Source organism: Elephantulus edwardii, unplaced genomic scaffold, assembly GCF_000299155.1.
Source record: "Elephantulus edwardii isolate Elephantulus edwardi_28Jun2011 unplaced genomic scaffold, EleEdw1.0 scaffold00033, whole genome shotgun sequence".
NCBI lineage: Eukaryota > Metazoa > Chordata > Mammalia > Macroscelidea > Macroscelididae > Elephantulus > Elephantulus edwardii.
In genome coordinates, this window is record NW_006399783.1 from 20,801,684 (window position 1) to 20,827,019 (window position 25,336).

Consider the following 25,336-nt stretch of genomic DNA (forward strand, 5'->3'; position numbering starts at 1 on the left):
AAGTAGCTCCCCTTCCCCTATGCTTCCTTAGTAGGCATTTGGTGCTGTATGCCTGCTGAGGACACAGTGGGAGGGGCCAGGAGGAGGAAGGGAGGCCATGTGGCCTCTTTTGGGGCCCATGCTGAGTACCTGTCTGTCCGCTGGTTTTCAGTGCCTTCCAGGATATGACAGGACCTGGATGTGTATGTGTACGTTTGTGTCAGCATTCTCTCCCTGGGCTGTTTGCTGGGCATGCAGTGTGCATGACCGGTCGTGTACACCAGGTCGGCCAGTGAGTGCCGGGTTGTGTAGCTTGTCGGGAGCTGCCTAGCGTGTGTATCCTCCAGGAAGTGCCGTGGTGTGGCGAGAGCCCAGAGCCCGGTCTGAGTCGTGTCTCGGTGTGGCAGGTGGGTGCAGCGGGGTCCCCCCACCTCTCCCAGGCACCTCCTGGGCGGTTTGTTGTGGGGGGTGGGGGCCCTCTGCCGGCCACCTCGCGCGCGCGCGCACGCTGGGCCGTGTACGCGCCCGTGCGCGCGCCCCGCGCTTCCAGCCCGTCGCTCAGAGCCGCTTTAGCTGCCACTGTCTGCTCCCCGGGGCCGTCACCGCGTCCGAGGCTGGGGGCTTTGCCCGCTGGGTCCGTACCACTAGCCCCGAACTAGGAAGACTAGCTCAAGGAGGATGCCTGGGCCCGTGAGTACCGCGGCAACTGCTCCAGGGCCGGGCGGGCGTGGAGCTGGGGTGGAAGACAGTTTGCGGGCTGTGCCCCTCCCCGCGGGCAGTTCTGCACCCTGTCTCCAGGTCGCCGTCCCAGACCCCTGCTGTGGCTATGGGGCGGACCCTCCCCCAGGCCACACAGGAGGGAGGGAGGGAGAACGCGAGCGAGGGAGCCGGAGTGGGGCGCAAGCCGCCACTGGTTCGCTTGGAAACAGTTACCACAGCAACGGGGTTGCGCTCCCCAGCAACGCGACTGCGGGGCGGTGACGCCCCCTCCCGCCCTTCCCCCACCCCACGCGGGGCCATAGGCGAGGGCCTGGTTGGGGGGAGGAGGAGAAGAAGGAAAGCGGGGCCCCTCTTGCCCTAGGTGGGCAACCTTTTACCCCTCGATCCTGTCTGGGTGTGCTTGCTTCCACGCCCGTCGTGGGTGGGGGTGGGGGCGAGAAGCCCCGTGGGCACGAACTGGCTCCCACGTGGTTGCAGTCGTCTCAGCAGGGCTTATAGGGTGGCTGCAAATGTGGGGGCGGCCCAGACCCTGGGCCTGCTGTGGGGGAACAGAGGGAGGCTAGAGGAGGCTTGGAGGCTGGGCTTAGGGCTCTGGCCGGGAACTCCCTACACCACTACCATCCATCACCCAGGGCCTTCTTTCACCGGAGCAGCAACCTGCACTGAGTTAGGTCCCACTGAGGCGATGCTCCTTACCACAGGCGAGACTAGAAGCTCGAACCCCTCCTCCTCATGGCTTATGCCAAACCGCTGCATGGGCTGGCATGGGTCTCTCTGCTTAAGCTGTCCAAGTCGCCTTTCTCCTGGAAGGGGCGGGAGCAACGTGGGCAGGAGTCGAGGAAAGGACATTGCTGACCTAGGGAAGCCAAGCCCAGGCCAAGTAGGAGCAACCCTTCCCATTGTCTGGCTCATAAGCGCCCCTTTCTTGTTTGAGCACAATGCCTGCCTGTACTGGTGTGGCGTGCAGGTTGACGGACACCACATGGATGTGTCAATCCTCGGGAAGGAGAATGGCCGCTGAGTCAGAGGAAATGACCTCTGGCTCCCCTCCCAATCTGGCATCCTCAGGCATGGGACAGCATTGAGGGGAGAGAAAGGGCCCTCCTGCCAGCCCTCCAGGGCCTGACTCAGCAAATGCCAGCTGGCAGTAGGCCTCCAACCCACCATCAGTGACCACAACCACCTTTAGGGTTTCCCTTCCCATCCACAGAGATATCCTGAGCTCTGGTAGTGACCAGTATAAGGGATAGTTTAGGCTTTAGCATGAGATGCCCTTAGATGGGTAATGTCTTAGAAAACAGGGTCTCCCACAGGCAAGAGCATGTTTAGAATTATTCACAGGTGACTTTCATCCAGCTCCTGCTCTAGGTGAGACCCTGTGTGGAATGCTTTGCATCCATAATCTCTTAATTATCCCACAGTTACACAAGGTAAGTTGTTATCTGCATTCCAGAAGTGAAGCCTGAGGCTCAGGAAGCAGGAATGACTTGCCCAAGGTCACAACCAGTAAGCCTTAGGTTTTCAGTATGGGTTTCTGTGCTTGTGAGCCCCTCTCTTGTCACACATCTCCTTGAGACCCAGACAAAAGAATGGTAGAGCAAAATGGAGAGAGGTATTCTTAACCCTCCTTCACACTCCTCTAGCAAGGAAACTCCCTGTGTATTTCAGACCTTGGTACATCATTTTCTTTTCCTAGGAAAATCTGCTGGTTTTCTCAGATGCTGTATAGGACTGTGCCACTGCTAGGCTTGCTTCCTGGCATCCTCCTTTTCTCCCTCCCTCCATTTTCTTTCTCTGGGTAAGAAGACTGGTGAGGGCTGCCTTTGTCTGCTGGGCAGGTTCCAAGAGTCCTAGGGCAGAGTGCAGGTGGCCATTCCAGACCCACAGGACAGCAGTTCCTAGAGGGAATACTCAAAGCCCTGGTTGCTGGTTCATGGGTTCTGTGGCTTGAGATACTTGCAATCCTAGTTTTAGGGAAAATAATTTGGCAAAGCTAGGTCTATGCAGTGAGATGCTCAGTCTTAATTCCAGGCTTGGAAGTCTAGATGCCTTCAGCACTAGTGTGAAAAAAAAAAAAAAAGGAATGGGCGAGGTGGGCTGCTCCATGATGCCATCTCTTTCACCATGTCAGCTTGCGGACTTGATGTGACCAGATAAGCCACAAACCAAGATCTTTATGTAAAACCTCTTGGTTTCCAAATGTTTGCAACCTATAAGAATAATTTTCAGAAATAGATGTTTAGCTATGGAAACATCAGTTAACTGTGCCCAGCTTGCAAGTTGTGAATTTGAGACCTTTGGTCCATGGTCAAGTGAGAGTTCTTACAGGATGACCTCACAAGCTTGTGAGCAGCATAGCAGCCCGGGTTGGCTTCCCCTATTTGAGCCTCAGGGGCTGCAAGGGCCTTTATTGTGTAGTCACAGAGTGCTGTGTGCCCCCTTGATGCTCCTAGGCATGCCTCGTGCTGATCTATAGGTGAAGACACTGCAGCTCTGGAATGGGAAGACCCAAGATGGGACCATATAACTTGTTTAGGAAAGAAGATTTGAGCTTGGGTTTGCCCTTTGATACCTGAGATTATCCCATGCTGCTCCTCTGAGGAGGGTTTTATCACCTCTACCTTTGTGGTCAAGTCCCTTGGAAGTACAGATAATCACCTCCAAGCCCAGATGAGAGGATGAAGGCCCAGGACAACTTGTCCCAGATGTGTTATTTAGAAACCTGGCCTCTGAGTATCTGTCTCCCTCCCCACATCTCCCTGAGGAGAGCCAGTGCTGAGAACAGTAAACACTGGCCTAAGTCAGGCCTCTACCCTCAGCCCACAGGGACTTCAGTCTCTTCAGTTTTGTTCCATCTGCACGTTCCCAAACTGCTAGGTCCCTGGACCCAGATAGGGTGTCAAGCCAGTGTCCTGAAAAAAGGTGCTGGCCACCTCCACACCTGGTTGGCTATGGGAATGCCCTTCATCTCTCCCTGGACTCACTTCATCTGTGTGGGGTGAGAGGAGGTTGAAAATGTCATCTGGCCTCCCTCCTATATGCATTTCCTGCCAGAACAACTTTGCAGGTGCCTGGGCTTCCTATCCACCTGACTCTGTGGGCTTGAGGGGGCCCTTGTGAAACCTCTGCCTTTGTCTGTAGAATGAGGGTGACAATAGCCACACACACACACACACACCCGTAAGGTGTTACCAAGAGAACAAATGTAAGGGGCTTGCAGTAGGCCTACCTTGTGATAAGCGGTCAGCAGGTACCTTTTCTTTGCCCCCATCCTCACTCAGCATACATCACACTCTCCTCCTGGTGTGAATTCCCTGCTGCTTCTCTCCAGTCCACAGCTTCACCTTAAGGCCCAGAGCCTGCTGCTCAAGATTTCCTGTCCCCCTCCCCAAGGCCTGTGGTGTTTGGATCTATATTGCCCTAATCACAGAGATGTATGGGTGCTCAGCTTACTTACAATGCACCCTTCAAGGGTCGAGGTTGGTGATGAATCCTCTCCCCAACACGCTGACATTCCCTAGGAATATAATGGGTGCACACTGGGCTTTTGAGGTGTTTCTGGTCCATGGACTAAAAGACCAAAGGTAATTAGACACCTGCAGACATTCCTCAACAAGTGAGTTTAAGTGACCATGCTGTAGATTGTGTCGGACATAGGCTACTACAGAACATTGTTATGATTGGACCTTTCATGTAGCCTTAGGGCTGACTTGCCAAGAGACTAAGTAGAAAGAGCTGGAACAAAAGCAGTGAAGACCAGGTTGCAGGACTGGAGAAAGAAAGCATGCTTATTTGAGAATGCTTGGCAGCCCAGAGAACATTTGGCATGCTTTTCACAAAGGGACAGGGTGCCCAAGGTGAGAATCAAGAGGCCTTGGCAGGAGCTCAGCCTGGAAGCTGTGATCTGGGTCAGTGTTTCTCACTGGTCTCTGATCCCTGGACGAACAGCATCAGCATCTCTTGGGAACTTAGGAGAAGTGCACACTCTCAAGCCCCCTGAATCAAGAACACCGGGAACAGAGGCTAGAAGGCTGTTTTAGCAAGGCCTCCGTGTGATACTGTTTAAGGCCGAGAAGCACTGTCTAATCCATGTTAAGGAGTTGGCTTGTGTCCTGAACACAGTGTGAGACTGCAGGAGCATTCAAGAAGGAGAGGAATTAAGATGAAATAGGCTGTTTGGAGAGTGGGCAGCCTGGGTAGGAGCATGAGGTGAAGCACAGAGGGTGGCAGTAGCAAGGATGTGAGAGACGATAATGGTCTAACCAAGCACTAGTAGAGGGAACAAAGGAATTGAATGGATGAAGACATTCATCCAGGGGTGGAAACAGCAGGACTGGTGGACGGCGTGAATGAAGTACCCTTTACTGAGATAAAAGGTTTGAGGTACTGAGTCATTCTTGTGGAGGGTGATGCGATGCAAGTGGCAGTACTTGGCACATAGTGGGCACCAGGAGGTCTGAGTAGTGACTTAAAGGAGTCATGAAATTTCTTTGAGCCAAATTTTCTCATCTGTCAAATGGGAAGAATGTTTATCTGCTTCATAGGAAGGTACTGAGAGTTACTTGTGTCCAGCTCTCGGGCAAAGAGAGCCGTGGTACACACCTTCTCTACATTCTCTGCTCAGAGATGCCATCCTCAGAGCAGCTGTCAATTGGGCAATTTCAAACATTTATGTGGATTAGTTCAGTCTGTACTATAAACATAGATGAAGAAACTGAGGGTCTCACTTTTGCCCCCTCCCCGGGCTGGGTCACCCTAAATGTGTGGCCAAGAACACAGCAAAATGATATGCATAAAACTACTACCAATAAATTAAATTAAGAAATCATTAATATTAATTAAGAATTAAGAAAGACCTCAGAAAAACAGGGAAAGAGAACCAGAAAAAAATAAAATGGCAGATGTAAGAATCAGTGTGACTGAAGGGCAGGCTCCTGACCCTTAACTGGACACAGGCACAACAGAGAGGGCAGTGAGCACGGGGAGGCTGGGCACTGGAGGGGGTGAGATGAAATAAGAGTCCTCAGGGTTCCCCAGAAAAGGGCAGGAGTGTGCACAAAGGCTCAGAGGACAGAGAAGCACCATTAGGGTTTTCTTTGTTAAGTTTGACCTGGCCAAGTGAAGCAATTTGAGAAGTCTCAAGGAGTCTCTTGATGTTTATCTGTTAACCACCAGCTGTAGGTTAGATGGGGAGATCCTGAACAGCTCCTGGGAGCTTGACACAGGGGAGGAGACAAGACTTCCTCCAGGCTGTAGCCTCATCAGGTGAAGCCACATTTGAGGAGGGTGTGGTTACTACCTCATCTCTGCTACATGATGGAGCCACTTTGAGACCACAACTGCTCAGCTCTGAGACCTTAGCAAGACTTTGACCCATAGTTTATATATCTGTAAAATGCAGCAAACTTCTGCCTCCTGGCTGAGGGCTGACAGTGGCACCAGTAGATCTTAGATGTAGGCTTCCCTAGTGTGTCTAGTTTGGCCCATATCCTTTGTTCCTTGTAAACCATGAACTGTGTCCTATCCTTCACCTTGAAGTACTTTCCCACACTTGAGCTATTTCATGGTTGTTGAGGGCTGGTGGCAAGCACACTGGGGCCTTGGCAGGTAGGAGTAAGAACACTTTGAACTTGCCAGCTTGCTTTGTGCCCTCAACTGACACCCAAATCCTTATATACGGCATATTCTTAGGCACCACGCTTGCCATTAATATATCACTTCCCCTGTGGAGGAAAGCTTTTTAACAGACTTTTGAGTTCAGACTCAAGCTCAAATCCTTGCTTTTCCCCTTAGTGCCTGTGTCACTTGCAGCAAGTCATTATTCTCTCGGAGCCCATTGCCCCATCTACAAGATGGGCACAACCCTCAGTGACCAGAAGATTTTGAAAATCACAAAAGCATCCTCATGTAAAGGGCCTGGAATCAGGCCTTCACACACTAATCAAGAAATACCTTAGATAATTCTAATTTAGTGAAATCACTTCTTCTCCAATCCTAGAAGTGTCTTTTCTGACCCAGAGCTGCTCCTGCTTTGCTGGCCTACGGCTCCCAGTCAGTGCCAGAGCCTTCAGAGCATTCCTGAAAATTTCTAAGGGCTCAAGAAAAGGAGAACAACAGATTTAATTAACTCCCAGTGACTGGCAGCATCAGTGTTTTCATCTGGGCTCCGTCACCATAGCAGCCTCATGGTTGGGTTGTTGAGGGGGCGGGTGGAGCTATTGTTCCTGCCATTGTCTGTTCTAGAACGCAGGCCCAGGAAAAAGGGACTGGCACGGGCACTAAGTGGCACATGGCTCGAGGCAGCCCTGGAGTCGGACAGAAGCCATCTGGGGATGAGAGGCAGCATGTCCTGGCTGATCCCCAGCTTGCTGGACCAATATGGGATGGCTTAGTTTTGAGTTTCCCAACTTGGGTCTCAGGCCCATCTAGGCCCTCAAAGCTGAGTCCATTTTCACGTTGGGCCTGCTGCCAGGAATAGGGGGTGAGGACTGGTTCCATAAAATTCCAGGAGGTCCCCAAAGTAGTTTAGACAATAACACTTTTCATTACCCCACCTAAGCTGGGCGATGGCTCTGGCTCTGCCATTTGCCATCTATGCAGCTCACTGCAAACTTACTTCCTAATATGCAAAAACAGGAGTAATTCTATTGAGCCCTAAGAATAATTTCTGTTTTGTGGGGGTGGTGAAGAGTCGCTATCCATTACTCCACAGAGTTCGAGGCTCTCCCCCTTTGCATACCACTTAGAAGGCTTCATTTCCCGTCTCCCTTGGGTGTAGAGAGGGGGAAGTGGAACTAGAGCTGCCAATCTGGAGCAGTTCAGGACCGGATGGGTTCAAAAGACAAGTTTATAAGCCCTACATACTTTCTCTCCCTTAGGCAGAGGGAAGGGAATCGGGGGGAAGGGTCCTGGATCTGGCGGGGAATCGGAATAGGATACACCTAGAGGAAAGGATGATAGGGACAGTAAGCAGACAAAGGAAAGATGTGTGGCACACAGTAGCAGCCAGAATCCTGCGGCCCCAAAGAATGTGGTGAAAGACCAGGCGGCCAGTGCATGATGAGGATGGTCCATGCTTTGGGCAGCCAAGAGTAGGATATAAAATTGAGAATGCCGGCAGCTGCGAGGTGTTAAGTAAACTCAGGACTGTAACTTAAAGAGTGCAGGTTGGGCTGCTTGTGGGCTCCCCTATGCAAGCCACCTTTTCCCCCCCTCTGACCTCCAGTTTTTAAGCTTGAGGGGCTGGATTACAAACCTCACCAAATTGTGTTATCCTGTACCGCACGGGTGGCGAACTCTCCCTTGCACGCTCAGGGCCGAGTCTGGTCTCGCGCGTCCTCTGCTGGCCAATCTAGCGTCCCCTCGGCGCCTATGCTCAGCGGCGGTGGCAGCCCTGTCTCCGATCGGGGGAAACCCTACTGGGGAAGCCGCTAAGAATGATGTCAGCCTCCAGGGTGACGTCACCGAGCCCCCGGGGAGTGCGGGGGTTCCCGCAAGGAGGCTTCCCCGGGACTGCGCAGGGCGCGTGTGCGGACAGGAAAGTCGTCGAGGGCTGCGGGGTGCCTTCACCGCGCCCTATGTCTGCCCGCAGGTCCCGCGCGGCCCTGGGTGAGACAGCCCACGCGTCCGCCGGCGCCATGGGAAGGAGCGGGCACCGCTGCTGCCCCCCGCCGGCGCGCGCACGACTTGAGCCCAGACACGGGCAGCCCCTGGCCGCGGGCCCCCAAGTGACACTGGCGGCACCTGGGAGCGTGGCGCGGGCCCGGGGCCACGCGGAGGAGCCCAGTGTCCAGTGAAGCAGCCGAGGACCCGCCGCCAGCGCCGCCGCCATGGTTATGTCCCAGGGCACCTACACGTTCCTCACGTGCTTCGCTGGCTTCTGGCTCATTTGGGGGCTCATCGTTCTGCTCTGCTGCTTCTGCAGCTTCCTGCGCCGCCGCCTTAAACGGCGCCAGGAGGAGCGACTGCGTGAGCAGAACCTGCGAGCCCTTGAGCTGGAGCCCCTCGAGCTCGAGGGCAGCCTGGCTGGGAGCCCCCCAGGCCTGGCGCCGCCACCACCACCGCACCGCGGCCGCTTGGAGGCACCGGCGCACACGCACCCGCATGTGCACGTGCACCCGCTCCTTCACCACGGGCCTGCGCAGCCGCACCCCCACGCGCACCCACACCACCACGCGCTTCCACACCCTCCACCGCCGCACCTTTCCGTGCCTCCGCGGCCCTGGAGCTACCCACGCCAAGGTAAGCACGACCTCCGCCAGGGGGCGCCCGGACACGCGGGCGGGCGGGCTCGCTACGTATGGGCGGGACTCCTTGGGTAGGAGAGAGGAGGACCAGGGCGGCTGCTACTTGGAGGTTTCCCTGGGTCTGAGATTAGCGAAGGCTGGGGATGGGTGGCCTTATTTCCGGACCGCTTCCCACTTCACAGCGGAATCGGACATGTCTAAGCCACCGTGCTACGAAGAAGCGGTGCTGATGGCCGAGCCGCCGCCGCCCTACAGTGAGGTGCTTACAGACACGCGCGGCCTCTATCGAAAGATCGTTACGCCCTTTTTGAGCCGCCGCGATAGCTCAGAAAAACAGGAGCAGCCTCCTCCCAGCTACAAGCCACTCTTCCTGGACCGGGGTTACACGTCGGCGCTGCACCTGCCCAGCGCCCCCAGGCCAGCGCCGCCCTGCCCCGCGCTCTGTTTGCAGGCGGACCGCAGCCGCCGAGTCTTCCCCAGCTGGACTGACTCGGAGCTCAGCAGCCGCGAGCCGCTGGAGCACGGAGCTTGGCGTCTGCCGGTCTCCATGCCCTTGTTTGGGAGGACTACAGCCGTATAGAGGGGCGCCCGGCGTCCCGGCCCCACTCGCGGACTCCAGGCCCAACTGCGGGGCTTTTTAAATGCTTCCCTTGGACTGGGGGGTGGGAGGGAAGGGTGGGATTTCTTACCCTGTTTGTTACATTTTGAGGATAATAAAGGTGTGTGATCTGCTTTGGTACAAGCGAGGACGGCTGTTTGCACCCAAGGTTCAGCCAGAGGGCTGGTTACCAGGAGCACAGAGTCATGGGGACTGGGACATTAACGAGCCTGGTCTGGCTACAAGCTAGCCCGAGGGTACAAAAGGCTAAACCTGAGCTCAGCTTTCTGCTAGACACACAGACACCCGCTATGAGATCTTGATAAATAGTCTGCCCTTCACTCTGCAGCTTTGAAGGTGAAAAGACTTGGGGTGAGGGGGGGAGACCCAGATCAACTCCTGGAGGGCCGGAGCAGCAGGCCCGAAGGGATCTGGATTTCTTTATTAACAGACATGAGCACGACCCGTTACAGAAGTTTGTGCTTTCCAAAAAACAGTTACTGAAAGTGAAAAAGGAACCCAAGCAAAGAGGGAGGACTCAGGTAGGGGCCACCCAAGCCCCACTCCCCACCCTCCAACAGCCTTGACCTGAATGGATGCAAGGGCCTCCAGCTTGGGACCTGCCCAGCAGGAGGGGGCAGGAGAGGGCAGGGAAGCTGAGGGGCCCCAGCTGGGCCTGCTACTTCCTTTGGGCCAGGCAGGGAGGGGTCAAGAGAAGGGCAGGGAGGGGGTCCCAGGGAGCCAGAGCCCACGAGCCATTTATTGCCATGTTTTAAAATTCGTGCAAAATATCTGAAGCCCTGGACAGAGAATACAAAGTGATATTTTTCCAAGAAACATAAAACTAGGAAAAGAGGTGAGGGAGGGGTTATCTTCCCATCAGAGCTCCCCCACACCAGGTCCCAAGCGGTCAGGTCTCCACCCGGCCAGCTGAGCGGGAAAAGCTAAGAGCTACAATCTGGACCCGGCAGGGAGAGGGTGGAATCTGCAACAGCGTCTCAACTACCAACGGGAGGAAAATCAGTCAACTGTACAAGTCTCCTATCCACTTTAAAAAAAAGAGAAAAGCTGTCAAAAGTTGGGCCCTGTGGGTGGGGAAGCGACCAAGTCCGGGCCAGGGCCGGAATCCAGAGTGGGTGCCAGGCGGAGCGGCTGCAAGTGCAGGCACGATGGGCCGCCTGGACAGAGGCCTGGAAGTGGGCGGCCTTGGTGAAGGCAGCCTTAGGGCGATGCACCACTAATCTCCACCCTCGAAGCCCTCCTCCTCTTCAGGCACTGGGTCTGCATCCCAGCAGGTGATGTCGATTTCTAGGGCATTGAGAGGGAGAAGTGGCTTTAAGATGGCTTAGCAGATCCATGACTGTGTCCCTTGACCCCCCAAAACAGTGCTGAACCACCTGGCGTGTCTGTGGAATTCAGGTCTATTCGAGAAACTCAAACCCCAGTGGCCCTCTCCTCCCGTTTCCTCGGTCCCAAAATTACCGGGAGGCTTGTTGTAGAACACAGGAGGCGGAGCCTTTGCACACAGCTCTTCTGATTGGGCAAACTCCTCTTCCTGTGATTGGCTGAAGTACCCTTCACTGGCCTGCAGGAGGAAAGTACCAGGTCGCTGGGCCCCACCCTACAGGACTAATACTGACCTACCAGTCCTGAGCTCGTTTCCCCAGCAACCAACGATTCCATCAGTGGTTGCCTAGGAAACACAGATGTCTGCCTTGGGAACAAAAGCTGAGATGGCTAGGGAGGGGGAGTGGAATGGAGCTTCACCCCAATAATGTGGGTCACAGACAAGGGAAGTACTGCTGCAGACTTGAAGAATCCATCAATGCACCCCCCTCCCCAGGCTGCATCTACCCCCACCTGAGTCCCCTCCTTCTGGGTGGTCTCGCCATTGGTCAACACGTGGGGTTCTGGCTCCGGCTCCTGATCTAGCTCCTCTAAAGCAGAAGGCAGGGCTGGGGCCTGGGGAACAGCCAGGGGCTCTCCTACTTCCTCCTCTGGATCGCAGAAGGTAGCAGGTGGCTCTGGCAGCTCATCAAAATTGAGAAGGTTGGCACAGCCTTCGCCCACTGGTGGCAGGGGCTCCTGAGCCTCCTGGTTCAGCAGGGCCACCTCTGCCAAAGTGACCTCAGCACCTGAGGGTGGTGTGGGCTTGGCTTGTGTCTCCCAGGCCTGGGACACAGAGGCCTCTTCCCCATTGCCAGGCCATAGGTCAATGAGGCTGGCAGCAGCGGGGGCGGTGGTGTTGGCAACAGTGGTGTCAACGTCGGCAGTGTTGGTTTCAATGGTGTCAGCTGCGTCAGCTACAGAGGTGTCAGCTGCAGTGGTGTCAGCTGGGGCAGGTTCCAGAGGCACAGCTAGGACAGCCTGATCTGGAGACTCTATGAACATTAAGTCCTCCATGGGGCTGCCTTGCACCGGGGGAGGCTCCTTTGCCAGAAGGGGCTCCTCTTGAGGGGCTGCTGCTTGGACCTCCTTCCTGGTCTCTTTCCTCTCCAGGTGAGGGCTGGGCTCCTGGGTCTCTGAGAGAGCAGAGCAAGAGAGCTATAATCTGCTCCCTTGTGGAAGGGATAAAGACCTTTACTGTACCCAGCTCTCCCATGAAGAGTAAGTTCAGGAACTTCCCTCTCCATCCACAGTCAAGCCAGAGGCAAGCACACTGCACCAGTCCTGCAGTTCAGAAGGGGCTCTTCCCTGCCCACAGCAACCTCCAGGGCCGTGCAGGCTTGGTGCTAGGTGGTCCAGATCCCAGGGGAGCTGCTACTATGACAACCTAGGTTTTCAGCTGAGACTGATAGGAGGCCCCAGGCAGGTAAGATCCATTACTCACCTTGGGCTGGTGGTAGCGGTGGTGGCAGCGGTGGAGGCTGTGAGGATGTGACCTCATCCAGGGAACGCTCAATCTGCTCAGCGATGGGGGTTGAGGCTGTACTGGAGTCAGATGGGCTCCGGGTGGGGATGGGGGTTGGAGCCATCCTCCGGTGGCTGTCCAGGTGGCTGCCTGTAGAACAAATCCCGAGTTGGTCAGTGAGGGCTGGGGAGCTAGGTGGGACCAGGATTGTTCACCTTGGGGCCTGGCCAGCACCTCCTCTCTGGAGTCTGGGTGAAGAGTGTGAGCTCCCCAGACCCCCCAGGGGCCAGACCACAGCTCCGGACCTTGTAGGCCCCTGGGGGCCAGCACCCCTGCAGGGCCAAGGGAAAGAGGCAGGCAGTACCTGCTCTAGGAACAAATTCCAGAGATCAGCAGTCAGGCTGGGGCGGGGGAGTGAGGGCATGGGAGGCTGCTGGGAAGCGGGGCCCTCCTTACCCCCCCGCTGAGGCCTGGGGCTGCTACCTACATGGGAGGGAGGAAGAGAGGTTTGGGGTGCGGTGACAGGTGATATAGGGAAAGGGAGTCCGTGGAGGGGAGGAGGAGGAAGAGGAGGAGGAGGAAGGCCCACTGTCCGATGCCTTTATGAAAGGGCAGTACGGACGACCTGCCAAGAGAGACAGACAGAGAAAGAGACAGAGGACAAGAGAGGGTCAGTCTCCCCCACCCTATGCAGAGGCCTCACCCGCCCCCAGTGTTGTCCCTGGATGTCCAAGCTGCTCACATCCAGGGCACACATTCAGCCAAGCTGAAACAGCCTCAAGCGTCAGCACCAGCCACACAGTCAGCCTCTGCGAGCAGAGCAGCTCGTGACCACTCCCCCGAGACACCAGCAGAGGGCTCACACACAGCAGCAGGTGCCGACATACTGGGACCAACGGACAGGGAGGGAAAGATGCTAGAGCAGGAGAGGGAAGCTGTATAGGGAGAAACTGAGCAGGAAGCCCCAGCACAGGCACAGGCTGCTCTGACTTAGGGTCAGGGCCAGCATCCACCCTACATGCACCCACCAGCCCTCCAGGCCAAACCTCCAACTCCAGCAGGGCTACTCCCTGCTGCCTTCTATCTGGTTAGTGGGTGCCTCAGCCCACATCAAAGCTGCCCACCTGGCACCACCCACTGAACAGCCAAGGCCCAACCACGATTTGCCCCGAGCCTGTCTCGGGGTCCTGCCACCTGGGAAGTGGTGGATGGAAGTATATTTGATGGGCCTCCGAGGCCGTCTCCAAGGTGTCCCTGGGCAAGCTTCCCTTCAAGGAACAGTCAGTCCTAAACCTGAGGCGTGGGGGCAGGGGCAGGGGCTGGGACTACCTGGCCTGTGGTTGAAGGGTGAGGGCACATCGCAGCTGCCTGCAGAGGCCGATGCGACTCGTTCCTGCTGCTTGAAGAACTCTCGAGGGTTGTCAGGTCGCTGGGCAATGATGGCTGCTGCCTCCTAGGAGTGCAAGGCCAGGGTCAGGACTGTAGCCCAGATGGGGTGAGGCAGCACTGCTGGCTTCACCTGCCATCCTCTCAGCTCTTACCTCCACCTCCGATTCTGACTTCTTCATCTGGGTCTCTTCTTCCTCATCCCGCTGGTCACCCTGGAAACCAAACAGTGTCCTGGGAACCCCTCTACACAGGGAGGGGCTTTTTTAATTTTTATTTTATTATGTGTGTGTGTGTACTGTCAAATCAGATCTGACTGGTACAGGAGATTGCCCCTCTTTTTCCGGTGGATTCAAACTGTGTACCTTCAGGATTGCAGTGCAGCTTCTTGCCACTAGGGCACCAGAACTCCCTTACACACAGACCTTTTTATGATTCCTGCATTCTTTCCATGGTAGAAGGTGGTGGCACCAGAGGTGGCACCTCTGGTTCACACGTCACCCAGTTCCACACCCCCTCTCAGCTCTTACTTGCTGGGCCCTAGAGACCCAGCTTGTTTCCTCACTCATTCCATAACTATCTCGCCTCCCAGGGCTACCCAGGAACTCTCCTTGTGACTGCCTTTTCTCAGACCACCCCCAACACCAACACCTGCCCACCATACTCCATTGGCCCCACCTGGACCTGGGCAACCAGCAGAGGCTCTGCTGCCCGTTCTCTCCATCTAGTTCGTGCTCTATAGGCCCAGAAGGACCTTTCAAAGCAGATCAGACCAGGATTTTTCCAGGCTCAAAATCTCCTCAGAGCTTTTCATGAGCCACAGCAAGCAACGCTGAAAATGATCACAGTGACATTTATTTAGCCAGTGTGCTGACTTTTTAAAAACAATTAGTTGCCACCACTTCAAAATGAGGAAGTTTCATACTGAAATCTGGATCTGGACCCATCTTGAAATGATGAGATGAAATGTGGCAGCAGTGGCCCCAAAAATGCCAAAAGCAGCCACTGGCCAGAGTGTGCTGTCCAGTTTGTCCCTCCCTGCTATACTGCCCCTGCCTAGTCATTCATTGTATTCAGAAAGTGCAATCCTCCAGGATCAGGGTCCCTTGCTGATTTGACTCTATTCCTTCTCTAAACCCCATCCCTTACTGGCCTGCCTACCCTTTCCATGAAGTGAAGATAAAAATACTCATTCACAAAGCAGTCAGTTCCTGAAGCATGCACAGTTTCCCTGCCAAGCCCAGGCATGGGAGAGGAGTCCTTCCCACTGATGCAGACCCCACCACCAGGTCCAAGTCCTCCTGCTTCTAGTTTCAGCTTGGGTGCTGCTTCCCCAGGGGAAAGGACCCCGGCACAGTCAAACCATTCTCTTCTTTAGGTCCCCAAAGGGTGTTCCTGGTGTACACCACAAATAACACTATATTGTAATTTCCTTTTTCTGGGTTAGTCTTCCTAACACCCCAGGAATGACAAAGGACAGACTTGAGCTTGTGTGTGAGTGGCTAGCACAAGAATCAAGTTGGTTCGTGTTTGCTCTACTGAACTCCCTACACCAAAAGCCTCTTCATTGGTGCCCTCTGCTCACAAGATAAACTGGGCAGAAAAGACTGGTCAGAGAGAAAAGCTCTAAGTGATGTGGTAAAGGAGCAGATCACCTTTGCTTTTGAACATAGAACCTAGAAGCTGAACACTGGTCAAGGTGCACAGAGGGAATGGCCTTTCAAAGTGGTGTCCCTCGAGAGTGTTGTGACACCAATGGAGACTCTGCATTCTCCTGGATGGTCTAAATGCCTCCCCTAACCCTGCTGTCCCCTCCTGACTTCCCTGCTCCTCAGTCCACCTTTGCTTATGCTCTTCCTTCTCCCTGGTGTAATCTTGTTGGTTTCCTCCACCTAGTTAAAAAAGAAGAGTTTAACTACCAATAGCATGAATAACTGAAATAACAAATTAAGAGCTACACACAGGAGAGAGATCATTATGTTAATCCTGAGGGCCTTATTACCATCAGATACATGAAAGCTTCCTGGTAGCCCATGGAAAAAAAAAGAGACTCATGATAATAAAATATAAATCTTATAAGGGAAGGAAAAGCAGAACAGCTCTATAAACCAAGAGGAAGCATTTCATGATGATAAATTCCAAAGCTTTTCATCTGAGGCAATCCTTGGGAAGCCTAAAATTATAGCGCAACCATGTTAATTCCACAGCACATCCACTGTCACCATGACATAAGCTACGCATGACGTTTTGGCTGAGAATATAATATAATGATGTGAACTTCTTGATGCTTTGCTAGAAATGCTGAGAAGTGATGAAAATAAATGGTCAGTTCACGGAACTCACCATTTTATTCTTTTGACACGTGTGTGTGAGTATATGTGTGAGAGGGTGTGTATGTTTGACAATTTCAACCACATTTTCTGTAGAAAGAAACTTTTTTCAAAGAGTCCTTGTCCATCTTGTTCTGATTTAGCCCCCAGTACATGGCAGGTGGCAAGTGTGTGTGAATGAATGAAGCTAAGGGCAGACCAACCTTACATCTGCTCCACCCCACCCAGCAGTTGATGTGATAAGGGCCACAGACAGAGCACTTAATGAGCCAGTGCCTGCAGAGCTGCCTTCTTCTGAGTGTCATCCATCAGGTCACCTGAGCCCCCAGGACCCAACAGCTGTTGATCATAATCACAATCCGGGGCTCCCTTCCTGAATAGCACTACTTAAGGCCTTGAATGGCTTTAGCTATTTCTGAAATGCAAAGGTCAGTAACAGCACAAAACTGTGATGCCAGAAATACCAATCCTCAAGTGCTCTGGGGCAATGTTCGGTGATACAGCAGCACCCCTGGAACAAGGAAGCACACTTGCACAGAGACACTGAAAGCACAGGCCCAGTGCATTCATCCACATAGCCCTGAACCACCCTGTGTGTGGGCAGGCCTGGATGGAGCTCCCTCCAGGCAGGAGCTGGGGTGCCTGGCCAAGGAGTACCTGGGTCACAAGGACATCTTCTCTTCCAATATAGACTATAAGTTCACCGAGGATGTCTCTATCCATAGCCAGTGCCCTGCACAACCAGGTGCTAGACCTGACTCTCCAACGTACCTGCCCCCCAGGTCCATGCAGAGGTCCTCACAGCACCTAGCACTGTCCCTAAGCCCCAGTCTCCCCAACAGGCCCCGACACAAGGAGCAGCGTTACTGCTTGGCCAGAAGACTGGAAGCCCTGGCTCAGAACTTACAAAGATTGACTGCTCCTTCAACCGCTTCTTGGCCTCTTCTGCTTCCAGAGTCTGCTGTTTCCTCCTAGAATGAGAAGCCAGCAGGTTGCTCAGGGCAGGCTCCCGAGGCCCCGGCAGGCCTGGCTGCTATGATGGGGGTGCCGCACCTGTGCTCCTCAATCTGCTGCTCTCGCTCGCGGTAACGCCGCTCCCGCTCCTCCTGCTCCTGCCGCTCCTGCTCCATCCGCTCCTGCTCAAACCTGAGCCTCTCGTCCAGGGCCTTCTTCCTCTCCTCCTCCTTCCTCAGCTCCTCCTCCTTCTGCAATCCCCATGCCAAGGAAGTGCAGGCCCTGAGCTGGGGGCCCTGGGAGCCTGGTGCCCCAATCCCATCCCAAACCCTGGGCTAGGGGAGACACTGGTTCTGAGAATTCTAGGGATGAGCCCTAGAGACACAAGGCCAAAAGGGCTCTCTCTCTGAGATGAGGGGAAGGGTGGGAGGCATGTAGTCTGGGGCACACTGCTAGGACAAGAGACCAAGTGACAGGTCATCTGGGTGAGATGCCCGAGCTGGGGTCCATACCTTGGCCTGCTCCCAGAACTGCTCTCGGTTAAGCCGCTTCATTTCCACAGCTGCATCTGTCTTCTGATAGGTGGTCCCCTGTAGGGTCAAGTTACAGGGCATAAACATGGAGAGCACACTGGGGGCCCTGAGGACTCCCAAGAACAGCAGGGCATGATGAAGGAGGAGGCCAAGGCCACCTCGGCCTGCACTGACCACAGGCTCCGCGTTTTCATCCTCACGCAGGCGCAGGCGGTGCAGCACTGGGCTGGAGAGCCGTGCCAGCCCGTTGGACAGTCGCTGCCCAATGGCACCTGCATCTATGTCTTCCACACTGCTGGCATTCACGATCACATCGACACCCTTTGGCAAGAAGACAATGTTCGGACGCTATGTGGCACCTGCCACCACCCCTAGCATGTGCACATCCTGCCCTGGGGGGCTGCCCCCCCCATACCTGGAAGAACTCAGCCACCTTAGCCACATGACTGGCACATGCACACTTGCGGGCATCAGGCACATCTTCACCGACCTGCAAGATACCCGTCAACGAGGGTATTACGGGCAGGAGTAGCAGGGGAAGCTTCTAGGGGATCCCCGCCCCAGAGCCAGTGGGATTCTCCCAGTGTCAGTGGGTTGAGGGAGAATTGGAAGGTGGCTCTTCTGAGGTATTCTGTGCCCTTCCCCAGCCCGTATCTGCATACCCAATTGATGAGCACGTATTTTGGCAGAGCAGCCTGAGAGTCCTTGACGCTGCAGAAGCCGTACATCACCTTCTGGTTCTCGAAGTGGCCTGAGAGCTCCTGCAAGCCCCCTTCTGGGGGAGTGGGGAGGATGTCAAGACTTTCATTTCCTTAACCCGTACCCCTTACCCCGTACATACACAAGGGCCTGGACCCCCAAGGAGAATATTCTCTTGGCTCTGAAGGATGACTCCCGGGATCTTCTGTCTTCCGAGACATGGTGGCCTCACTGTTTTGTGCTTGTGTAAGAGGGTGGTAGGCACAATCTGGCTTTGTCTTTGAACTTACTAGAGTCTGGCTCCAACTGGGGTAAAACCAAGAAGTGTTTGGAGCAACCCTCTTCACACGTCATCCCCCCTCTCACATCATGTCTCAGAGGTGCTGGTGACCAATCTCAACAGTGAAGTAAAGCCTTCAGGCTCGAGATAACATGGAGCTGTTCTGGGTCCATCCCCTCAAGGTCCCTTCCTTCTATCTGTGTGACTCTGGGAAAATAACTTTCCCTTTCTGAAAGCATTTCCTCAGTCAGTCATCTGGGAAAACAAGGCTCCTCCTGTCCCCACCCTCTCAGAAGTAAAGGGATGACCAAAAGAAGGACACTAGCCAGATAAGTGTGAGGCTGTCAGATGCAGGCAGGAAGGTGGCCCAAAGCCAGGCGGGTGGGGAAGAAAACAACCGGAGGAGGGGGCGGAGAGGAAGGCGAAGGAATGGCTGGAATTCTTACCTCCTGACGCTGCAAGCTTGAGGTCATCTGAGCCATCCTCATATGTGTACAGAGCCCTGGGGAGAGGGAGGGGAAGCTGGAAGAACTTTCTGGGCCCAGGCAGCCAATTTTGGGTGGAGATGACTCTGGAGAAGGGGTCGGGGAGGAAAATGGAGAGGCCAGGACAGAAGGGAGTTCTTGACTAGCTGGTAGTGTCATGATGACAACAGGGCTGAACACACCATTTCTGGCTGGAGCCCAGCAGTGGTAGACTGATAGTCCCATGGAGAGAGTCTTGGGTCAGGTGGGGAGGGGGTAGGAGCAGAAATCACTGCCTCAGCCGGCTCAGGCTCAAGAGCCTCCGATCGAAAAGCGCCCCAGCCCTGGCCCAGGCTGCCTTCCACAGAGCTGAGTGAGTGCGATGGAGCTTCCAAGGCGACGGTTCCTTGGTTACCTTGGTTACTGTTCCCTGGCTACCATTCTCCTCAGCCCCCATTGGCCAGAAGCAGGAGCCTACCTGGTGCGTGCCTTGGTACCCACCACCCCTCCCCCAAATGACGGGGAAAAAGAGGAGAGAGAACCTGGTGCTCTAACAGCTCTGGGCATCCCCCAGTAACCATGGCAACCTGGCAACTGGCACGGGAGAGGCCCACCCAAGCGCATTTGCCTTTAACACAAAGGACCCTGGGGACCAGCCCTCAGCCTCAATCTCCTTCTCTCAGAAATGGGGATGAGATCATTGTTACCCAGACTCTGGTCTTGGGGTAGCTGTGCTCTCCTGGCTTTCCAACCTCAAAGCTACCTCCATCCTAGCCCAGGCCCTGGCCTCCTGGGATTGCTGGCCTTTCCGCCCTAGCATTGCCAGAAAGCTGACCCAGCATTCACATTCCACCCTCCTCCCCTCAGCCTTGTCTGCCCTGGCTTGTGCTCCCCAGGTGGCCAGGACAAAGCATCCATTTCACAGGAGGGAATGTAGAGGTGCCTCCCATCTGCTCACAGTGGGAGGAGAGGCCTGGGGAGAGGAAGAAGGAAGGGCCTCATCCTTGTAGTTCAGAAGGGCTCAGACCCTTCCTCACATTCTCACTTCCCTACTGCTGAGGCAGGAGGTAGGGGTGAGGAGGAGAGTGAGCCAGGAGCTTCAGGGAAATGGAGAAGAGGAGGGGAGACAAGGAGGGGAAGGAGTGAGGCAGCAGGAGACAGAGGCAGTATAGGGAAGACTAGAGAAAGACAACAAGGAAATGAAGAGGGAGAAGTGGGAAGGCCTAGACTCATGAGGTCAGAACAAGCTGTTGCCAGGGTCAAATGGCCCCCAAGCCCGTCCCCTTCCTGGGGCCCCTCTCTCTTGACAGAGACACAGGTGGGCTGTGGGGCCCAGCTCCTGGCCCAACTGTTGCCCCTGCTGAGCCCTGGCAGCTGCTCCCAGCACAGCTGTCCCACCACCTGTCTTCTGCCCTGACCCAACACTGGGAACAAAGGGCCCTCAGAGGAATAGGGTCGGCCCCTCTCCATCCACTGATGAGAAACTGAGGAAGAATCCAAGGATCCTGGCTCCCCAGCACTGCTCTCAATATCACACCTCTCTGGGAGCTGGTGTCCACACCTCCCCAAGGTTTCCTGAGGGTCCTGGCTTTGCCCAGGAAGGTCAGCCTTTTCCCGGGCTTGTCCATCCATCCTCAGCCCCTGTCTACCTGCCTAGTCACTTTCCTCATTCACATACCATTTCCTGCTACTTCCACATTGGACTCCTGTAAATACTACACACTTGGGACACAATGAATGGCTTCCGGATATCTTCCACCTCTCAGCATTTGCACATGAGGTGATTTTCCTATAGAAAGCCAGATGATTATTCTCACCCCTCCTGTGGAAACTCTTTGGGACCTAAAGGCAAGAAGATACACCCCATCAAGGATTTAGAGGCATCTGTATCAGCCCCTGACCCCACAATCACATCAGACACATCTGGGGACAGAGGAAACTGGCTAATCCCTGCAGGGAATCGACATGTCTCACCAGCTCTGGGCCCTGGTACACTGCCCTGATGTCAAGCTTCATGGGGGCTGCTCTGGGACCCAGGGCCCAGCATGGAGTAGCACCTGTAGGTATTTGTGATACTGACACAAACTCTTAGAAACCATCTAGCCCAGAGAATCTGGTGTAAGTTGGTATGGGCTGCTCCAGGGCAGTACCTAGGTCAGCTGGAGCTGGCCGGCTGAGGCCAGTCACATACGCTGAATGCTTGAGCTGGAAAGACCCTAGGTTTCCTAGCTGTGGTCAAGCCCAATCCCTTCCTTCACTTTCACAGAGGAACAAAAGATGTAAGCAGGACAGGGACTTTTATATGATCAAAGTCAGGACAACAATGGCCTTTCCCACCACACAACCTGATCTCTCTGGCCCCTGCTCCTAAGCCAGGGCTTAGAGGTCCATTTCAATAGCCATACTATACACATACTCAGAAGCCAGATGAGGGAGGACAGTGTCAACCCACTTTGCCCAGGCACAATTTTACCCAAAGACATCTCTATCCTGGCCTCTGTGTGCAGTTCCCAATGAGCCTTTAGATTCCCCTGTACTGGCTTTATGGGTGAGGCACTCCCACCCTGTTTAGCCCCTACAAGCTACAACCCTCATACTCTCCCCCCTCCTTTTTCTTTTTTTCTGCAAAATGTCAGCAAGGCCCTTAGGAGTGAACAAATGTGTGTATGTGCGAGGGAGCATGTGTGCATCTGTGTGTGTGTGTGTCCCACACACAACCCAGATGGGGGGTGACGCACACCAGTGATGAATAACTCACTGTGACCACATGGGTGCTGTTGGGTGGGGGGAACCAGGCCACTGTTGAGCAGGATAAGGGGCAGCAGGGGTTGTATAGCACCCCCAGCACCTGGCTGCTGGAGCTCTGCTCATGGAGGACTAGGGGTGGGTAAGTGGTAGTAGACAATGTTTCCCAGATCAGAGGGTGTGAGGGGTATTCTGGGGTGTGCCTCTTCTCTGGCAAGATTACTAGGCAGCGCCCAGATCCTAAAGCCAGCTTTCCCATCAAGTCAAGCAGGCCCCTTGCCCTGAACTCCCATTACCTCAGCCCCCCTGGGGGCAGGGCTGGGACAATGGTTGGGCCAACCCCCTGCTGAGCCTGTGCTGGCCTCTCCTGTGGCTGACCTGCAGGACATGAGAGCCTGTCGCCCTCGTCCATCCCTCCGGGCCTGGCCGATCGCCAGTGCTGCAGTGCCGTGGCATGGCTGCCTGGCCATCTCATCCCTTTCTCCAGGCCCCCAGGCCAGCAGCCCTTAGAGGCTATCCTCCCAGTGGGAGGGTGAGGCAAGCGCAAGTGGAACCCCTCTGGTCTGCCCTCACTCTGTGCCTCAGTTTCTTTGGAGAGAGTCTGTTTCCTGTCTGACAGCAAGAAGAGAGGGAGGGAATAGGCCAGCACCTGCCCCAGGAAAAGTATTCTGGGGTGCTGTTTCCTGGGTGAGGAGTGTGGAATCCCGTAGGTGTTCAGCCACTCTGTGGTCTCCTTGCCCCAGTGCAAGTGGTCCATCCCCTCCCCCAGTTCGGACCCGCAACAGCTGGAGGAGGGAGAGAGCAGCAGCCCTGCCCCGCCCCCACTAGGGATCGGAGTATACCAGACCACTGGGGAAAGGAGCTAACGGGACCATCAAATGGGGTTCAGTGAATATGAGCACCTCTGTACTTTTACACTTGAAGGCTTCCTCCCAGGGACAAGGGTTGGCCCTTTGAAGGCGATCCTGTCCCTCAGGATCTCCCCAACCTAGCGGCCCAGTCCCCGCAATTCTCTCCAGGTCGGCAAGACAAGGGCTCACCCTGGCCTCCTTCACGACCCGTGAGGGGAAAAGGAGACACTTCGAGCTCGCCATGTGGCCAAGAACGTCCTTCCATCACCTCCCAGGCCGGGCGAGGCCGGGGGCACAATGCTGAGAGGCCCCCGGTGGGCGGGGCGCCCGGCCCCCAGCCCGCTCCACTCCTCCCCCGCCCAAGCTTTCCTTTGTGCTGCGGCCGGACGAGCTGGACCGGGCCGGCGGCGCCGACTCCGCTACCTCGGTCCCCGCCCTGTCCCCGCCCGGTCCTCGCCCTCAGGAAGGTGGAGAAGGTGCCCTTGGCTGCCCCGTGCACACCTGTCCCCCGGGTCCGGGGGGAGGGTAGGGGACGGGGGATGGGTTCCCGCAGGGCCATGCGGTCCCGGGCCACACATCTGGACCCTGCACGCATCTGGCCTGCACCCGGTCACCGCTCCCATCGTCTGCCCGGGGCCACTCGGGGCGCGCGGGGCCCGGCAGCGCCCCGCCTGGCCCGCCAGCCCCTCCCCCCGGCGCGCACAAAGGCAGCCCCTCCCAGGTCCTCCGGGTCCGAGGTGCCATTTCGGGGTCTCCCCCTCCCTTCCCGGCAGCCGGCAGCGGGCCGGCTGGGAACAAAGGCGCGGCGGCGGCGGCGGCGGCGCGGGGACAAAGGGGCTGGGGGCGGGGGCGGGGGGCTCACCAGTCGGCCGCGCTCTCCTCCCGGATCACCTCCTCGTATGCCGCCAGCAGCTCCAGGCGGTGGCCGCTGAAGCTGACGCCGGCCATGCTGCGGGCCGGACCGAGGCCGTACGGACAGACGCACAGACGGATAGACGGACAGAGAGGAGGGAGGGGAAGAGGGAGTCGCCGCCGCCGCCTCAGAGCCTCTGCAGCGCTGCGAGCTGAGCGAGCCAGCGGCCGGGGGAGGGGAGCCGGCCGCGGGGGGCGGGGGGCGCTGGCTCCGCCCGGCTCGCTCCCTCCGCTGCTCGGTCCTAGCGCCGCCCCGGCCCGCCCAGGGGGAGGTCCGCCCCCCCTTCCCGGCCTGCCCCGGGCGACCCCGCGCCCAGCACATCCCGCGGGCACGGGTGCCACCACCTCTGACCCACCCACCCACGCGGAGACCCGGGAGTGCAATCTGCCATTCGGGTTCCCAGTCCGTCCTGGTTCAGAACCCTCCCATACCCATCCCTTCTCCAACCTGGGTGCTCACCCGGTTCTTCAAACCCAAACCTTGCAGCCTCAGCATCTAACCAAGATTCCACTCTCCCTTTCTTTACCTAACTCCCAGTCCCAATTCCAAATCCACTTCATTGCAGTTGGATTCCTAGGTCCTCCTCACTCTTGTGAGGATCTCTACCCCAACCTCATGCTTATCCCTGGTCCATCTCAGCTTATTTAAAACCATTTCCCCTTGCAAACCTCAACCTCTAACTAGTTCAACCCTGGCCTGTCTCCAGCCTGTCCAACCTCACTGAAAGATTCATCCCTAGTCCTTCTGCAACACTACCCACTGCCATTTGCAACTCAACTCTTATCTGTCCTATCCCAGCTCCAGACCTTGTTTAGCATAGCATGCTCTCACTTCTCCATTTATTAGACTCCACACCTAGTTGCACCCTCAGTGCAGGCTATGATAGTCCCATACTGAACCCACTTCCCCCTCGCACCTTTCCATTCCTGCCTATGTGACCATATTTATGCTCTCCAGTAGTCCCAACTCCAATGTTAGCTCATCACTCCCACCATCCCTACCCTCTTTCCCCCTTCACTCTGTCCAGAGCTCTCTCTTTCTTACAGGGTGTCTACTGTTCTGCTTCACTGGTTTAGGAAATCCTTTGCTTTCTCTCTCAAGCCTCATGTCTCCCAAAGGATTCCAAAAGCAGCATCTAACCCCAGACTCCCAGAGCAGGGCTCCTCCAAGGATTCTCAAGGGCCAGCCTCTTAACACATTAATTTCCCAATGCTCTGAGCACAGAAGAAGCTGAGGCCTCAGAGAAGACCCTTGTTGGGGAGAGGCCACCACTGCCAGGACCTCCTATACATACTTGCTTTGTGCTAGGACACCTCGACAACTCTCAGAATCCTTCTCCCCCACCTGCAAAGTCTCCCAACCCAAATGTTCTAGGAGAGATTGACAGACCTGAACAAACCTGACCTCCCAGAGCTGAGAGGGGAGCAAGGTCATGGGACTGGTCCAGTCCAGGAGGTCAGGGAGAAGGTGGTGCCAGCTGGGCCTGAAAGTTGGGTAATAGGCCTGTCACTGCCGCTGGGAACAATGTGTGCTGTTATCACCAGCAGAGGTTCCCAGTGTTTGGGAATGGGAGAAAATCTTTGAGAATGGAGAAACTCTTTTAAATCTGAAAATATTTTATAGATCCTAATGTAGAGAACACTTGATGTCCACTGTGTTCATGGAACTCTGTCCCCCACAGTTTCTCTATAGCCCCTTCTTGGAGTGATACCCAGGTAAAATCACACTCAAGCCTTGTGTCCTAGACCAGTTGGCCCATAGGAAGTCAGGTGCAATGTGGATCACTG

At 55.6% G+C, this 25,336-nt stretch overlaps 2 protein-coding genes across 3 annotated transcripts; one reads left to right on the forward strand and one right to left on the reverse strand.

Moving 5' to 3' along the window:
- Nucleotides 1-508: 508 nt before the first annotated feature.
- On the forward strand, nt 509-9,687 carry PRR7 (proline rich 7 (synaptic)). Its single transcript, XM_006884401.1, has 3 exons — nt 509-669; nt 8,291-8,940; nt 9,128-9,687. Exons 2-3 carry the CDS (start codon nt 8,529-8,531, stop codon nt 9,523-9,525), a joined length of 810 nt encoding a protein of 269 aa, XP_006884463.1. The 5' UTR covers nt 509-669; nt 8,291-8,528; the 3' UTR covers nt 9,526-9,687.
- A 596-nt stretch (nt 9,688-10,283) lies between these two features.
- On the reverse strand, nt 10,284-23,749 carry DBN1 (drebrin 1). 2 transcript variants are annotated; one of them, XM_006884402.1, is made up of 14 exons: nt 23,499-23,749; nt 19,023-19,078; nt 18,260-18,372; nt 18,013-18,087; nt 17,772-17,918; nt 17,577-17,654; nt 17,164-17,315; nt 17,018-17,081; nt 13,936-13,995; nt 13,724-13,847; nt 12,374-12,544; nt 11,404-12,065; nt 11,026-11,128; nt 10,284-10,851 (listed from the first exon to the last, which is right to left on the reverse strand). In XM_006884402.1, exons 1-14 carry the CDS (start codon nt 23,582-23,584, stop codon nt 10,781-10,783), a joined length of 1,962 nt encoding a protein of 653 aa, XP_006884464.1. In that variant the 5' UTR covers nt 23,585-23,749; the 3' UTR covers nt 10,284-10,780. The 2 variants fall into 2 exon arrangements, with proteins under 2 accessions (XP_006884464.1, XP_006884465.1); XM_006884403.1 differs by lacking the exon at nt 23,499-23,749 and adding an exon at nt 22,164-22,255 and having other exon boundaries at nt 10,781-10,851.
- Nucleotides 23,750-25,336: the final 1,587 nt, after the last annotated feature.

Excerpts from the sequence above, each read along its gene's own strand:
- PRR7 (XM_006884401.1), top strand. The coding sequence starts at position 8,529 with ATGGTTATGTCCCAGGGCACCTACACGTTCCTCACGTGCTTCGCTGGC. Across the intron at positions 8,941-9,127 it reads CTGGAGCTACCCACGCCAAG|CGGAATCGGACATGTCTAAG; the intron begins GTAAGCACGACC and ends CCCACTTCACAG.
- DBN1 (XM_006884403.1), bottom strand. The coding sequence starts at position 22,255 with ATGGCCAGGCAGCCATGCCACGGCACTGCAGCACTGGCGATCGGCCAG. Across the intron at positions 17,919-18,012 it reads AGGTGGCTGAGTTCTTCCAG|GGTGTCGATGTGATCGTGAA; the intron begins GTATGGGGGGGG and ends TTCTTGCCAAAG. Across the intron at positions 17,082-17,163 it reads CAGCAGATTGAGGAGCACAG|GAGGAAACAGCAGACTCTGG; the intron begins GTGCGGCACCCC and ends TTCTCATTCTAG.